At 37.2% G+C, this 14,113-nt stretch overlaps 1 protein-coding gene across 1 annotated transcript; it reads right to left on the reverse strand.

Moving 5' to 3' along the window:
- Window positions 1–618: 618 nt before the first annotated feature.
- LOC149238847 (zinc finger CCCH domain-containing protein 17-like) lies at window positions 619–13,886 on the reverse strand. Its single transcript, XM_089369681.1, has 3 exons — window positions 13,674–13,886; window positions 9,459–10,312; window positions 619–679 (listed from the first exon to the last, which is right to left on the reverse strand). Exons 1-3 carry the CDS (start codon window positions 13,884–13,886, stop codon window positions 619–621), a joined length of 1,128 nt encoding a protein of 375 aa, XP_089225807.1.
- Between the last annotated feature and the right edge of the window lie 227 nt (window positions 13,887–14,113).

Raw genomic sequence — 14,113 nt, forward strand, 5'->3', positions numbered from 1 at the left:
ATCACTATCCTTGAGGAATTTTTCGTCTCCTTGTCTCTCAGGATTTACTGCAATCCAAACCCAAATCACTAGGCCCTAAACCGAGACTGCTCCCTCAGGCTTTACTATGTATCCCGCCAAAACTAGTCAAGGTACTCCTAGGCCTTTGGGAGTGAACCTTGATACCACCTCTGCCCTAGATTCCAAAATCCATCCTACAATACCAAAGTTCCAAAACCAAAATCAACATCCCAACATACCATGGCATCCGGAAAAAGGATAGGCTAGGCTAGAAACCATTGTCCTAACCTGAAAAGACCATTCCACTAACAACAAGAGAACCATACACCAACATGCAAAGCCATGCATGTCCAAACCAGCTAGGAAATCACACTTGAAAAAGGTTACCTGCAAGTATTCCTGCTAAATTTGCTTGATCATGCTTTCCTTTCCTTGTTCCTTGCTTGATTTCCTTTCCTTTCCTTTCTTTTTCCTTTCCTTGCTCCAAACTAGAGTGCTCCAAGAAAACTCTGAGTGACCAAGAGAGTGAGAGAGAGAGAGAGAGCTCCAAACTTGAACTTGACAAAAGCCATGAACTGATCCTCAGAAGCATTTTTATGCATGAGGCCTCTAATTTCTTCATTTTCCATTATTTTCCTTCAATTTCCTCCTCACATGCAACCTGTGACCTTTTACCTTCCTTTTCTCCTAATTTCCTTTATTTTCATAAATAAATGTGTCAAAAATGACTTTTTTCCTTTTAATGTCTTTGCCTTAGCCTTTGCCAATTTCCTTAGCCAAAACACACATCTAGTTATTCCCACTAGGATATATTTGCCCAACTTTCAGCTTCGAATAAGTGTCCTTTAACCGTGGTCTTATTTTGCCTTTATTAACTTTTATTACATGAACTTTTCGCCAGGGATGTTACAAAAGTTATATATGGATAATTATTAATGATAAAATCCTTTAGATTAGATATTATGTTGACATCTTGTAGGAGTGTGAAAAGGAGATAACATCCAATGTAGATTTGTACATCAAGACCATGAATGCCACTCTGCAAGAAAGATTAAAGGATTTTGACTTAAGCATTGATCATCTCAGTTCACTTAAAGATGAAGCATTGAAAGGTTCAATTTTTCCATAAAGAGACGAATGTATTTTAAGTGTTTCATGACTCAAAGAAATATAAAGCTTTGTGTAGCATATGAATAACCAAATTTCCAAGTTTAAGGAAGTCATTGATAAGTTCTGAATGGAATGGAATGTCGATTTGGTATTCCTTCTCTTTGGACTAATAATGGTTGGCTACTAGGAGAATAGGTTTATGAAGAGGACTTAAAGAAAACAAAGGGATATTTTGGAGGCCCTCCTTCTACTGGGGAAGAAGTTGTTTCAAGTGAGATGGCAGTGGATTCCCTACTTAGAGAGTTCAATATTTTGTCACTTCCTAACAAGATAATTCAACAAATACCCACTCCCAAGTATAAAGTCAAGTCATAGGTTATATTGGCTCGAACAAAACATTAAAATATGCAATGGTTATCGAATTCTGAATAGGAGAAATTTGTTAAGCTTAAAGGTGTTTCCCAACAATTGAACCTTACTACAACCACTCAAGGATCGGTGGTGATTTCACCTTTGCAAGTCAATGGTTGAGCAGTTCAACGAAATTGATAATGAGGTTGAAGTCACTATGGTGTTTCCAAAGCCTAAAAAGAGGAACATGCATATTCCTCAAACTCAAGTGCTAGATGTCATGCTACATTATTAATTTTATGGTTATGAAGACAATTATTAAGATATTTACTAATTTTTTTGTATAAAACGATCTCGTTTCTCAAATTAATGGGTTGATTTTCAAGGGGACAAGAAACTTATATTTTTACGATCTCAATGCATTTGATGGATTAACCAGATCATGAAGGTTTTATGATTTTTTCTACGCAGTTCAATATATATAGCATGCTTTCAATATCTTCTTAATTATCTTGTGTTGTCGTTGCTGAAATAAATAGCATTTCATTCTATTGGCATGATCAATAGCTTGATTTGCTATTATACATTTAGTTTGTATTACTTCTAGAGGTTATATTGTTTGGTGGACCAAACTAAATATCACCAATCTATTACTAAATAATGTAGGTGCTTGAAACTATTGATTGTTGTGGTATTTTACTCTATCATTAATTTCAGTAACATTTTTGTCATTTCTTTTGTGTTATATACTTTTACGTTAATATCACGATTTTGTTAACAATATTATATTTGAATTGATTAACATTATCTTATTACAATCATTAATGAACTTGTATGTTATTTTGTATTCATATTATCGAAGGCTATATGTTCATAGGTTTATCTTTGCTTAGTAATTGGAATACAACAGTACATGATATTTTGTCTTCTGGGTCCTTTACTTGGATGATAAATCTCTATTTAATGGTATAAATAGAACTATATCAGTTGATTTTTGAAATTATTTTTATTAACGTATAGTTAATCTTCCTTTGTGTTTATGTTATGTGATATTTATCTGAACTTATGCATAAATTATATATGACTTATTGGTCTTTTAATCGCCTGTGAGTTTCCTCCACCTGGAACCCAAATTTAAACACTTTTTCTACATGTTACCTATAATCACTTGCTAAATATCTCTACCAATGAAGACCTAGTATAGGCTTGATTGAAAAGTTTGATATCAAATTTTTGAAGATTGATGAAATATTCAATGGCGTTTGTGAAAAATGTTAGATATTGATCTATAATATGAAAGTCCTATAGATATTTCAAGTGGAAATGACATCATAAGCCTTGAATTTGGATAACTAAGTGCCAAGAATATTCGACTTCTTGAAGGATAATAAAAGAGGATAACTAATTCTTCTAAAATTTGATAATCTTATGATGTGAATCCAAGAGTGGTGCAAAACTTGATGTAATATAAACATGAACCTTATGGAAAAATGAAGACAAGAAGTCACACTCTTATCTTGTACAAGTTATTGTGAGATTAATATCAGGGTCAAAACTGATTCAAGGAATCTCACTAACAACTCTATTGCATGGGTAAGATCTAATTAAGGAATATGTAGTATTGGTTCAGGACTCGAGATCTAGATAAAGGATCTCATTCAAGCCTATTTGTACAAGAATGAAAGACTGTTCATATGAAGTTCAACAACCATACAAGACAAGGAGGTTTTGATTATCAATAAAGAAGCAGATGAAACATTCCTTGAAAACAACCTTATCACATATACAGAAGCATGGAACCACATGGCACATTTTTATGGTTTGGATGATCTATCCCATCTACATTAGCACTTGACAAATTCGATGACCTGTATTGTAGGAAAATGATGTAAGTTTACTACTTCTCACACATGAAGACACAGTAGCATGCAAGTTGTATTTCAAGAAGGATATTCTTTGAGTATGTATTGAAGAAGCAGAGATATAAAGTCTCTAGAATACTAATACCAGATGTTGTACTACTGTGAAAATACCTAAGGAAGGGTTTTTGTTAAAATATGTCTTTCTTTGTACTGATCATAATTATATTGGTTGAGATATGATGCAATGTCATATGATTATCTGAATTTTTTCTAGGAGTTGTAGCTAATCCATAGGTCGATAAAGCTTGAAGAAATCCCCTTTCTCAAAATGTATCTTAGGTAACTACACATGAATGCTAATCAAGCATGTTAGGAATGAGCTATGTGAAATTCTCATACCTATGCCAAAATTATTTGGAAAACTGAAGTGTTATACATTGGATTGAAGTTTTTTGGACTTATATTTCTTCTGGAAATGTTTCATTTCATTTCAGAATGTGTTTCAAGTAGGATATTTTATTAATGACGTGAACCTTGAAAGATGCCCCGCATATGCTGCTAGTTGAGATATGTTTCCCTATAAAATATTGATAAGAAATCCCTACGGTTTGTGGATAAAACCCTAGATCTATACCTAAATCCATGTTTCCTCTAAAACAAGTAAAACCTAGCTTATGCAAATAAGGAATAACATCATGTTGATCGAAGAACACGTAACTAGTCATCGATAGAGTAGTTATGGTTAAACCTAAAAACATGTTCAAGAAGAAGTTCTAGATCCAAAAACTCAATCTGTCATTCCAAGAATAAAAACAACATGATTCAAGAAAAGGATAGCTTCTCTTAATGTGAGTTTGTTTCGTAAATGCGAGTTTACAAGGAGCATGACTAGAAATATCAATGTAGAAAAAAGTATTGGCTACATTAAACAAGAGAAGGTAATTGAGGTAGAAGACTCATATGAGCAACTTAGATGAAAAAACAATAAACTTATTAACTTGATTTATATAATATACTTGAAATGCACTAGTAAATCTCCATCCCAACTTATTTGATGTCAAACATGGGATGACAACAAATAAATTGAGAATAAAAATACATGTAATTCACATAAATAGAGTTAAAGGTAGACAAATAATCATCAATATAATAAAATAAATTAAAAAACATTTATATGAGTAAATATTAATTAAAAATACTCTAGTTCATGAATACCTTAGTGAAATCCTCTTGGTTTCAATAATAATTTATTAGAGTAGTATAATCTTGGAGCAAGAGTCCCTTGATTTGACATAGCAACAATGAACTCCACATTGACTTTATTGTTGCTTTGTTGGAATGAGGGAGGTTTGCTCCAAGATTATCCAGATCATGTTTTTTCTCTATTGAACAGGGCCAACCACATGAAGGTGGATTCCCTTATGCCACCCACCCCCCCCCCTCCCCCACATCACTCTCAATTCCCCAGTACCCAATATATATACTAGAAAATAGTTGAAATAAACAAACTAGGATTCATGCAGAGACGCTAGCAAAAAAAAAAATTCATGAAGAAACATATGTGGTTTTGTACATAAATAAACATATAACAATAATTCATTAACCTATAACATTCATTCATTCATTAATCATAGACACAAAACACTTATCTCAATAAATTGTATCATAAAAATATGTTTTCATAACATGGTATGTGATGTTGTTGGAAATAATACTGAGAGGGGGGGGGGGGGGGGGGTGTGAATCAGTATTATCAGATCAATAAAACTTTCTCCAATTTTCATGCTCAGAAACATATACGCGACTTTAGTTAAGTGAACCCGCGTGTACACGCGACTGTGTCTAAAGCAACTAGCATATATTCAGAGATCTTATGATTCAGTTAGCTTATCTTCAGTAAATGCATCAGAACATTATTAACCATATTAACAGTAAACAGGTGCAGTATAACAGAGCAGATCATCACACATAAGGCACACACATGAACACATAACACCATGATATAAGGTGGAAACCCAATGTGGGTGAAAACCACCTGCTGCTGCCATTTGTTTCTATCTTCCTTTAATAAAGACTTCTTTTACAATGTACTGGTGCAGTCCTTTACCAGCACGCAGGCTACAACCTGCAGCAGAGGCTACAACCCTCATAGATCTTGTACTAGACTACCGATCCATTTACTAGTACGTAGGTGCCTACCTACAAGAATGCTCCAACCTTACTACTAGTTCCAACTTTACTCGTTTTAGCTGCTCCTAGAAGGGAGCTACAACCCCCGGCTCTTGTACTGGCTGATATGTTTACCAGTACGTAGGTGCCGCCTACGATCTTCCCGGGACCACGTTTCATACATTTTCATACTGGATCCATGAAACTATCACCATTGTAGAACAACCTGCATCATCAATCTCTGAATCACCCAATACTGAATCACTGAAACCCTATCAAGAAACACAGATAACATAACAACAACCAGATCCAACTCCATCTTCATACTTCACATTGTATACGCCACTTCGACGAACCCAACCTTGCGTGTATAGCTCGCTCTTTTACCAAAGCCAACCCGCGTACAGATCTGCAAATTCAGACTTAAAACTCCGCAGCTATATCAGATGTTATCACAAAATCAAGCACTGAAGGGCTGCTGATCAGGTAGACTCTGTGTAACTATTTCAGACCAAGCTTTTGACTAAGGATTAGCCTCCCTAGCCTGAGAGGGCTCTCTCAAGAAAAAGTTATTGATTTTGAATGTTGATAAGAGGGCTAACTCTTGTATAATAGATTTAATGAACTTGCTGGCTGGACAAATATACAAATACATCCATTGGGCTTATTATGGAGTCAAACATGCTACAATAAACAATGATATTTCCTCTACATAGAAGTCAGGGCAATGTGACATTTAAATGTTCAAAATATAAACTCTTAATAAAACCACAGTTCATAGAAGAGTACAGGAAGTCAGAGCAACATATGTGAATTCTGAGTGATTACTCCTCTAAAGCAACTGAAAAAAGACATGAAGGACAAAGTAAAACAATACATCTTGAACATGGAAATGCTGTATGAATCCTGAGAAGAAAGGCATATATCTTATATTACTGCAAACTGTTCTTTACACAAGCCAAAATAGCACTCTGTTTTCATAAAATATCCAACCCTTTCTACATCTAACCTTGGCCCATATATAGGCAAGCAAACTAAAACACCTCGAGCTTCCTCCTCCAGCATGAGGGGAGCCTCGAAGGTGGCTATTAACTATTCCTATATGCTACTAACTAATGCATTAATTACAAACATGCTGAACTATAATTACACACAATCCTAATCAAACTAAAATACTAATTTCATTCTCCTCGCAGGCTTGATGCTTTCTTGGATGCTGGACAGCTGTATGATTTCCATTATGGCTAAGATATGTTAAGGGAGCATTCACCGAGCAAGCTGGTCTCGGATGCTAGCTGTAAGACAGCCTATTAATTGATAAAATTAATCATCCTATATTCACGGTCCCCTGTCTTCCATTCCTCTTCATCATTTAAAAACAAGTCTGATGTTCTTTAGTTCTTCCCAAACACCGCATATCACCACACCTTTCAAATGAGCTGGAAACTTTATGAGCTGAAAAGGTGTCTGCAGTTGCTTGTTGGCCCTTAACATAATATGTTTTCCATCGCCCTGAAATATAGGGAGCTGTTCCTGTTTGTCGGCCTTTTGTCTCCCAACATTCTCCTAAAATATAGCAGCCTGCTCCCAAATCCTTTAATGACCCCAAGTATGGAGTGATGCCAGGTTTCTGATGTGCTGTAGGTGGTCTTTGATAGACATCTGTTCCTTTCCCTCAAACCCCCGCTCACCGTGTCACACTAGCTGCTCTGCGCTTTTAAAATCATCACCTACAGCAGTTTCGTAGCGCGCTACGAAACTGCTGTGTGATTAAAAGAAAACACAATCTCCATCAATAAATTTAGCTGTCTTTGATTAACCAGGAAGAAAAGATGTATACCAATTATTGGTAATGAAGACAAAATCTTTCCCAAAAGATTCACTAAAGTGTTTACTGTTTGAAAGATTCAGAATCCTTGAAGCTTCAATGGCTGTCTCCATTCAATGCCATCATTCTTCTGTTCACATTTCTGGTCTTCACTCTGCCCCAACTAGATTGCTTGTCACTGCAGCATTATAACTAGAGCTATCTGTTTTCCTGAAAGTACTTGTGACCCAAGAAAAACAAAAACTTGCTAATTAAATGGCTCAAACAACCTTGATGAATGCCTCCAAACTTAATTTCTGAAATCTTTTCACTATATCAATAATACGCATTCCTCAAATATAAAACCTTGGAAAAGTCTGTATAGCAGCTCCACATGATCATTCCTAATTCTCACCATGCTTCTCTCACAATGAGGTTTCTTGTAATTATTTTGCTCTTCTCTCACAGCTTGGTTTTTCTTATAGAAATCCAAATCTTTTCCAGCACCTTCACAAAAACTATCCTTCTAAGCGGATGGTTTTTTCAATTGAACTTCCATATTATCAAATTTAGAAGTGTCCTCCTGAGAAATACTCTTTCTCTTCAAAGGACTAACCCGTTGACTATTGATGCTTGTTTGCATTCCATCCCCAGGATCATAAGGCTTTATTGCCTCTTTATGCAATAGTCGAGCTTTCCTATTTCCTCATGAGATACCCTCAGAACCTGCTCCAATGTAAAATTTAGATCCTGGACAATCTTGACACAGTCCTTAAATCGCCTATACTTCTTGGAGATCATCATTTGCAACACATTTGAGTAACTCTGAATATTTGCCTCACCAGTAAATGTTAGTTGAGACATACAAGGAAATCCTTTGAGTTTTTTGAAAAGCTATAAACCAAAACTGAACAGAGCATTTGAATTATGCCAGTATTCTAAATGAGGTCGCGCGCATTTCTTTCAGAAGTAATAGGAATAAAGATCGATCCCTAAGAACCGAGCAAAAGAACATAATTCTCCCACAGGATTTTGAAGAGAAGTGCCACTGAGAGTACCATGCTCTTTCTTAACTTGATGTGTTCCTTGAGACCATGTGGACTGCCTTGCAGACATCTTTCTGCTTCGAACCCTTCTATCCTTCAAAACGCTGTCTCATTCAGCAAAATTTTCATCTTCCATACAAAACAAGTCTTCTAGCTCTGCCATGGTATAACGATACAGAGAATATTGCTAATCTGGATTGCATTCACAAAGTCATTTTTGCATGTTGTAGACAGACACAAGCACCTGGTGTTAACTGTACACAACAACAGAAAGATGTAAAAATATCAACATATAATACATTCTGGATCCTCCTCAGTACCGCCAACATGTTCAGGATACTTTTAAATTCACATCTTCTGCGCAATTCAATCTACAATTGAAACCCTTGCTGTTGTAATTTGAACTCTGAGATATACTCTGAACCTTCTCCTTCCGGGCACTATTATGCAAATCTGACATTGATGCTCTCTGCGCGCCTCAGGCAACCCAAAAACACAATAACAGAAACTGAAACATGATAATGGAAACAGAAATCTTCATATCCCCCGTTGTTTTCGAATCACGCATAAATACTAGCCCTTGAATGTCTCCTTTCACTCCATCCGCTATTAAAATCTACTTTATAATCTCCCTTTCCAGTTGTCGTTGTGATTCTGGTGATTTTGCTAATGTATATGGCCATCTGAAGCGCCACATCTCAATCCGGGTGTCAATAATAGTGGCGACCTTGTGGCAATCAAACCCTCATAAAAGCCACTTGACATTTGGCGGTTAATCACTACATTTCGATAAAGAAAACTCTAAGACTGAAATTGTCAAACAGTTAATGCGCATTCCCCGTGGCAATATAGAGCATCCAACAGCACCTCATGATCAAATGCGCCGCCTTCTAAGAGACCACGAATTCTGTATTTCTGAATATCGACAATAATGCCAAACTGGATTTGATTCGGGCTCCAACTTCAATAACCGTCTTATGGTGCTCTCGACCTCCCTCATTCACCGGTACCATGATATGCTCCATTCCATTACCAGTGAAAAATAATCCACCAGGTCCAATCCGAAGTGCTCGCACTTCATTTCTTGAGAATACTCTACCTCGTTCATGAAACGATGGCAAGTCATAAAGGCGCACACTCTTATCATTGCATGAACAAAGCAAAATAGGTTTGGCTTGTTCATCATTCATTATGCACAGCGCAAGAACACCATGTTCTTCAATACGAGTGTAAATCTCTTCAAGAGCTATAGTTGATGTAGCAGCCCAAACCTTCACTGTGCCATCCAAAGAACACGACAAGAGAAATTGGTCCCAACAAAGAAGAGACATTACAACTGATGTGTGATTTCTCAAGGTTTGGATACATTGAAAAGTTTCCAGGTCCCAAACTTTTATTGTGTGGTCCATAGAGGCAGAGTAAAGTTTGTCTTTCTGTGAGACTAATGAGACAACAGGCAACATATGCCCTGTGAGGGAAGTTGCAGGGTCAAATGTATTGGTTGTAGGATTAAACTTCCATGCTAAAATGGTGCCATCATGTGTTCCAGCCAAAATCATTTGATCAGCGATCGCCAGAGCATGCACTTGTCCATTAGGGCTGTCTAATAATAGCTCTGTCAAGTTGACGGTATTCAAAGCCTTGACAGCATTACGAAGGCCGACAAAAAGCCACGGACCTTCACTTAGAAGGCATCCAACTCCACTGTCGTCGCCTAAGGGGATATTTGTTCCCTGTCCTGTATGGCAGTCCCAGGCTATAAGCTTATTATGTCGGCCAACAGAATAGAGTTTGGCAGAGCCTAAATGCGAAAGAAAAGCAATTCCTCGAATAGGCTTGTTATCGTGGCCAACCAGCTTAGTCATGAAAGTGACATCGGAACCTCCAATAAAATGGGAGTGCAGATATCTGCAGTTGTCTTTTGCATACTTGCAATTGCCTGCAAGCCAATAACGGCATGCTTTATCCTTTTTGTTACAGGTGCACAAAGAAATCAATAGTCCACTTCAAATATCAGTTCGAGCCACATAAAGACAAGACTATCATATAAAGAAAAACAGATTCACATTGCATCCTTGGAGTGTCTGGCATAGCATCAACCTGTGTGTGAATTGTGTCCTCCTTGGACATACTATCATTGCTCTCATCAACATTCCTGGAGGGAAGCAAAACTCTATACAATAAGCATGCTAGGATTTGGACCTTCGCTGAAAACTCGAACCAATTCCCAATTTCGTAGCACGCTACGAAACCACGCAAACAGGTAGCGCTGCGAAAGTGCTAAAAATAATTCTGGCGTTGCGAAAACACCCACTCTTTAAGCCAGGCTAAAAAATTTTTTACTACACTATTTTCAGTGATAACGTGGCTCCACTTGGGATAGTGTGCCCTTGTGGTGCGCTAAGAACATGCAGCTCCAGTGCCTCGTCCATTTGTAACAAACAGAAATTTGCTTGACCAACATGACTGTAGGAGAAAAAAACTAATGCTACTGAAAAATAAATGCTCAGCCAACCTTGAGCTTATTTGCAATTTACCTACCTACCTACCCTAACCATTTAAACTTTCCTCAGCTCAATCAATATGAAACTTCCAATGCAGCCAGTCATTTGCTTTATCTGACATTTGACTTCTTTGCCTGTCCCGAAGTTCAACGCCAATGTGATAGAGAGATGACAGCTGCCACTGAAAATGTCTCTGATCTTCATAGGTAAGCTGAAACACTGGAGAATAAAACTCTTCCATGTAATCAGCTATAGGATCCCAAAACACATGATCAGCTTGTCCTTCCACGACACTTTCCAGCTGTGCAAACTGATCTTCAACCACAGTGTTCAGTTCCTCAAACGTAAAAGAGAGGGGAACCAGCATAGTCTCCTTGCGCTCAGCCATAAAATATTTCTGAGAATAATGATCATGATCATGAAAATTATATTCCTGAATTTGTCCTTCTAAACCGTCAATTTCTTTCTCAATGTCTTTGGAAAATTCATCAAAAAAATTCATCTTATCCTCTGACTTGCAGTCAAAAGATTCCAGATATGAGGACAGGGACAAAGAAAAAGATTCATTTGTTTCTTCTTTATTATGATCATCATTCCACTGTTTAAAACCTTCAACTGAAGGAGATTTTACTTCCACCTCTGGCCTATCTATCCATTCCTCCAAGAACAAAAGCCAAAAGTCTGGCAATGACTTAATGGACTTGGCAGGCAAGCATTCAACCCACTGTTTGCATTTCCCTTGGAAAGAATCATAAAATAACCTTATGCAAATATCTTCATGTTTAATTCTAAGAACCTCAGCAAAATGACACAAATCTGAGATATGATCCAAGGTTAAACTCAAATCTTCTCCGTTGTATTTTGGACCATTCCTTAGAAAATATTCATCCTTGGGAAAATGGTTTGGAAAACCATGAATTCCTGAGAAATCTATGCATGCATACCTTGAACAAAGAATGTCAGCTTCTGGGTCTTTCATAACTCCAGTGGAATCACCATGAATATATAAACCTTGAATTCTTCAACAATGGAGTCGCCAAGGTAGTTTTGCAGCCTTGAAAATCATTTGAACTCCTGCTACCTTCAGAAATTCAATCTTAAGATCCCGGCAGACGCACCAAAATGTTATCACAAAATCAAGCACTGAAGGGCTGCTGATCAGGTAGACTCTGTGTAACTATTTCAGACCAAGCTTTTGACTAAGGATTAGCCTCCCTAGCCTGAGAGGGCTCTCTCAAGAAAAAGTTATTGATTTTGAATGTTGATAAGAGGGCTAACTCTTGTATAATAGATTTAATGAACTTGCTGGCTGGACAAATATACAAATACATCCATTGGGCTTATGGAGTCAAACATGCTACAATAAACAATGATATTTCCTCTACATAGAAGTCAGGGCATGTGACATTTAAATGTTCAAAATATAACTCTTATAAAACCACAGTTCATAGAAGAGTACAGGAAGTCAGAGCAACATATGTGAATTCTGAGTGATTACTCCTCTAAGCAACTGAAAAAAGACATGAAGGACAAAGTAAAACAATACATCTTGAACATGGAAATGTTGTATGAATCCTGAGAAGAAAGGCATATATCTTATATTACTGCAAACTGTTCTTTACACAAGCCAAAATAGCACTCTGTTTTCATAAAATATCCAACCCTTTCTACATCTAACCTTGGCCCATATATAGGCAAGCAAACTAAAACACCTCGAGCTTCCTCCTCCAGCATGAGGGGAGCCTCGAAGGTGGCTATTAACTATTCCTATATGCTACTAACTAATGCATTAATTACAAACATGCTGAACTATAATTACACACAATCCTAATCAAACTAAAAATACTAATTTCATTCTCCTCGCAGGCTTGATGCTTTCTTGGATGCTGGACAGCTGTATGATTTCCATTATGGCTAAGATATGTTAAGGGAGCATTCACCGAGCAAGCTGGTCTCGGATGCTAGCTGTAAGACAGCCTATTAATTGATAAAATTAATCATCCTATATCCACGGTCCCCTGTCTTCCATTCCTCTTCATCATTTAAAAACAAGTCTGCTGTTCTTTAGTTCTTCCCAAACACCGCATATCACCACACCTTTCAAATGAGCTGGAAACTTTATGAGCTGAAAAGGTGTCTGCAGTTGTTTGTTGGCCCTTAACATAATATGTTTTCCATCGCCCTGAAATATAGGGAGCTGTTCCTGTTTGTCGGCCTTTTGTATCCCAACATTCTCCTAAAATATAGCAGCCTGCTCCCAAATCCTTTAATGACCCCAAGTATGGAGTGATGCCAGGTTTCTGATGTGCTGTAGGTGGTCTTTGATAGACATCTGTTCCTTTCCCTCAAACCCCCGCTCACCGTGTCACACTAGCTGCTCTGCGCTTTTAAAATCATCACCTACAGCAGTTTCGTAGCGCGCTACGAAACTGCTGTGTGATTAAAAGAAAACACAATCTCCATCAATAAATTTAGCTGTCTTTGATTAACCAGGAAGAAAAGATGTATACCAATTATTGGTAATGAAGACAAAATATTTCCCAAAAGATTCACTAAAGTGTTTACTGTTTGAAAGATTCAGAATCCTTGAAGCTTCAATGGCTGTCTCCATTCAATGCCATCATTCTTCTGTTCACATTTCTGGTCTTCACTCTGCCCCAACTAGATGTGCTTGTCACTGCAGCATTATAACTAGAGCTATCTGTTTTCCTGAAAGTACTTGTGACCCAAGAAAAACAAAAACTTGCTAATTAAATGGCTCAAACAACCTTGATGAATGCCTCCAAACTTAATTTCTGAAATCTTTTCACTATATCAATAATACGCATTCCTCAAATATAAAACCTTGGAAAAGTCTGTATAGCAGCTCCACATGATCATTCCTAATTCTCACCATGCTTCTCTCACAATGAGGTTTCTTGTAATTATTTTGCTCTTCTCTCACAGCTTGGTTTTTCTTATAGAAATCCAAATCTTTTCCAGCACCTTCACAAAAACTATCCTTCTGAGCGGATGGTTTTTTCAATTGAACTTCCATATTATCAAATTTAGAAGTGTCCTCCTGAGAAAGACTCTTTCTCTTCAAAGGACTAACCCGTTGACTATTGATGCTTGTTTGCATTCCATCCCCAGGATCATAAGGCTTTATTGCCTCTTTATGCAATAGTCGAGCTTTCCTATTTCCTCATGAGATACCCTCAGAACCTGCTCCAATGTAAAATTTAGATCCTGGACAATCTTGACACAGTCCTTAAATCGCCTATA

The sequence above is a fragment of the Pinus tabuliformis genome, chromosome 8 (assembly GCF_031772625.1).
Source record: "Pinus tabuliformis cultivar Carrire ecotype Pingquan chromosome 8, CPIR1, whole genome shotgun sequence".
NCBI lineage: Eukaryota > Viridiplantae > Streptophyta > Pinopsida > Pinales > Pinaceae > Pinus > Pinus tabuliformis.

Bases quoted from the DNA above. Each gene is read 5' to 3' on its own strand.
- LOC149238847 (XM_089369681.1), bottom strand. From the start codon at position 13,886: ATGGAAGTTCAATTGAAAAAACCATCCGCTCAGAAGGATAGTTTTTGT. The intron at 10,313-13,673 runs GTATTATTGATA...TGTAACAAAAAG, and splicing joins GTTTTATATTTGAGGAATGC to GATAAAGCATGCCGTTATTG. The intron at 680-9,458 runs GTTTCATGAACG...TTAGGAGAAAAG, and splicing joins CGCCTTTATGACTTGCCATC to GAAGGTAAAAGGTCACAGGT.